The sequence below is a fragment of the Otolemur garnettii genome, unplaced genomic scaffold (genome assembly GCF_000181295.1).
Source record: "Otolemur garnettii isolate 467f Iridium unplaced genomic scaffold, OtoGar3 scaffold00144, whole genome shotgun sequence".
Classification (NCBI taxonomy): Eukaryota; Metazoa; Chordata; class Mammalia; order Primates; family Galagidae; genus Otolemur; species Otolemur garnettii.
In genome coordinates this window covers 5,031,257-5,034,097 of record NW_003852539.1, presented here as the reverse complement: position 1 = coordinate 5,034,097, position 2,841 = coordinate 5,031,257, and the positions used below count along the sequence as shown (strand labels likewise).

At 40.7% G+C, this 2,841-nt stretch overlaps 1 protein-coding gene across 1 annotated transcript in view; it reads left to right on the top strand.

Annotated features, from left to right (window-relative positions):
- Nucleotides 1–2,841, top strand: part of UTP11 (UTP11, small subunit processome component) — a 15,583-nt gene that overhangs the window by 7,542 nt on the left and 5,200 nt on the right. Inside the window, exons 3-6 of the mRNA XM_003799004.3 lie at nucleotides 660–762; nucleotides 1,139–1,252; nucleotides 2,113–2,206; nucleotides 2,309–2,439. Coding sequence (XP_003799052.1) covers nucleotides 660–762; nucleotides 1,139–1,252; nucleotides 2,113–2,206; nucleotides 2,309–2,439 — 442 coding nt within the window. The remainder of the gene's footprint in view (nucleotides 1–659; nucleotides 763–1,138; nucleotides 1,253–2,112; nucleotides 2,207–2,308; nucleotides 2,440–2,841) is intronic.

Below are 2,841 nucleotides of genomic sequence, written 5' to 3'. Positions count from 1 at the left end.
TTTTTTTTTTTTTTTTTTGTACTTTCAGGCTGGGGCTGGGTTTGAACCCACCACCTCTGGTATATGGGGCCAGTACCCTACTCCTTTGAGCCACAGGCGCCACCTAGAGATCTATAAATTTTATATACTCATTTATTTGTCCCAGCAACCTTCTGGGATAGGTTACTATTACTATACTCATTTTATAGATGAATTTGGAATACAGAGTGCTTAACTAGATTATCCAGGTTTGCTTAGCCAGAAGTGGTGGAGTCCGTACTTGAACCCAGACTCTGTCCACAATTCTAGTCATTATGCTGTACTTACTGTACTATGTAGTTTCTGGATCATATATGGTTATTTGGTGCCCACGCTTCTACAGAACCCTGTCTGAGGAGTTTTAATTTGTGTTTTGTCATCTCCCTGTAATGATATAAATGGCACTAACATGTATGTAGGCTGAGGACAGTTAATGTCAGGCTCCACTGGGATAGGAGAGGACTGCTGGATAGTGGACTCTGGAGACAGGAGCTCAGCTCGGTGACACGGAGTGGTAGGGATCAGATCCAACACTTTGTTGGCTCTTCGTGTGAACTTTTAGATGCTTATAAAGTTTGCTCATTGTGGGGTGGGTGTTTTTCTTTTTTTTGGCTATGAACCTCATCTAACCTGCTTTCTAGTGACTACCATAAAAAACAAGAATACCTCAGAGCTCTCCGGAAGAAGGCGCTTGAAAAAAATCCAGATGAATTCTATTATAAAATGACTCGAGTTAAACTCCAGGTGGGTACCTAAAGGATCATTTGGTGTTTTGAGCTCCAACTGTTGGGAAATAAGGATGGGTGTGATGATGGAGAGAAGGGTCCGTGGTCTTAGTTTAGCCTTCTTCCAGTTACTCCAGAAGCTCTTGGTCAGTGTCAAAGGCACATCTTCCCCCTAGTGAGAAGTGTGCATTTCTGCCTTTGAATCTGAGTTATCTTATGTGTGGAGCTGTCCTAAGAATGGAGGTGCTACATCAAATATGCACTCAGGGGCAGGGTGCTTTGGGCTGCTGTTAGCTTATAGCATTGGTTTGTCTGTATACTAACTGGGAAGTATGCCAACAGCTTACTCATAATTTTAGTCTAATGAGGACTATATCTTTGAATTTGGATTTTAGGATGGAGTTCATGTTATTAAGGAAACTAAGGAAGAAGTAACTCCAGAACAGCTAAAGCTGATGAGAACTCAGGATGTCAAATATATAGAAATGAAAAGAGTTGCAGAAGCTAAGGTAACAATTAACTCTCTGTTCTGATGTACTTAACTGTTGGTTAAGAAAGGAAACTTAAATCCATCAATCTCAAGTTATCATTTGATTTCTTCTGAGATTTACAATCTCACTTGATTGTGATAAAGATCTAGAAGCCTCGTCAGTCAACATGGTGGAATGTCAAGAATTCAAGTCTGGCCTGTAGTACCAGCTACTTGGGAGGCTGAGGCAAGAGAATCACCTAAGCCCAAGAGCTAGAGGTTGCTGTGAGCTGTGGTGCCACAGCACTCTGCTTGCTGAGGGCGACAAAATGAGACTCTGTCTCTTAAAAAAAAGAAAAGAACTGTTTGTCTCTTAGGTGCTTGTGAGAGTTCTTTCCTAGTACTGGGATCAGTCCTTGGTGATGCACGTTTTTGACCAGCCAATCATTTGGTCATTAAATTTGTTTATAATAAAAAAAAAAATAGAATTCAAGTCTGGGAATGAGGCAGGCATGGATGGGTTTGGATTCTGGTACTGCCATTTTCTAGCCCTATAATGATGGCAAGTTAACCTTTCTGAGGCTGTTTCCTTGTTTCTCAGAGGAGTGTCTCACCAAGTACCTAATGGGTAGTTGGTGCTTGATAAATTTTAGTGGTTCTTTTTTTTGCTGTTTTTGGCTGGGGCTGGGTATGAACCTGCCACCTCCGGCATATGGGGCTGGCGCCCTACTCCTTTGAGCCACAGGCGCCGCCCAATTTTAGTGGTTCTTTTCTTTAAACTAATGAAGAAAATTTTTACTGCCTGGCAAATATGATATGAAATAGTTTAAACTTTTTGCAAATTTATTTTTTATGTCCCCGAGACCCCCATGTAAAGGAGACCAATTTTCTGTGTTCTAGAAAATTGAAAGACTAAAATCAGAGCTCCATCTGCTGGATTTCCAGGGGAAGCAACAGAATAAGCATGTGTTCTTTTTCGACACCAAAAAGGAAGGTATGTGAAATGTTTGAAGATTTCTGGGACAGTCTACCATATCAGTCTGTGTTGTTTGCTGTTAGAAATAGGCAGTGCCTTAAGGATTATCTTGAATTTTAGTTGAACAGTTTGATATTGCAACTCACCTGCGTACGGCTCCGGAACTAGTGGACAGAGTCTTTAATAGACCCAGGATAGAGACATTGCAGAAGGAAAAAGTGAAAGGAGTCACTCATCCGTCTCGACTTAAGGTAATTTTTTTCTGTTGTTGTTTACATGTGAGTTTAGGGGAATGCCAGTTCCTTTTTTTGCCCCTGCATTTAACATAAGCCGTTTATAGAAAACTCATTAAGTTTGCTTAGAAAAGTAGAGGGAGGATTTGATGATGGGGATAGAAGTAAGTGAAAGGTTCCTTGGTTTCTAAGATTGGAGGATGTGTGGTATAGTGGTTAGGAGCTTAGGTTCTGGCCTCTAAATCTGGTTTGACTCCCAGTTCTTACCCTGAGCTTTGTGCTTTTAATGCTTGTAATAGATACCAGCATTTTTAAAGTGCAGAGAAAAGAGGGGACATTGGGGATTAAGGGAGTTAGTATACTGTGGCAATGATTCTTTGGCAGTGAACACAAATATCAGGTCTTTCTTTTTTTTTTTTT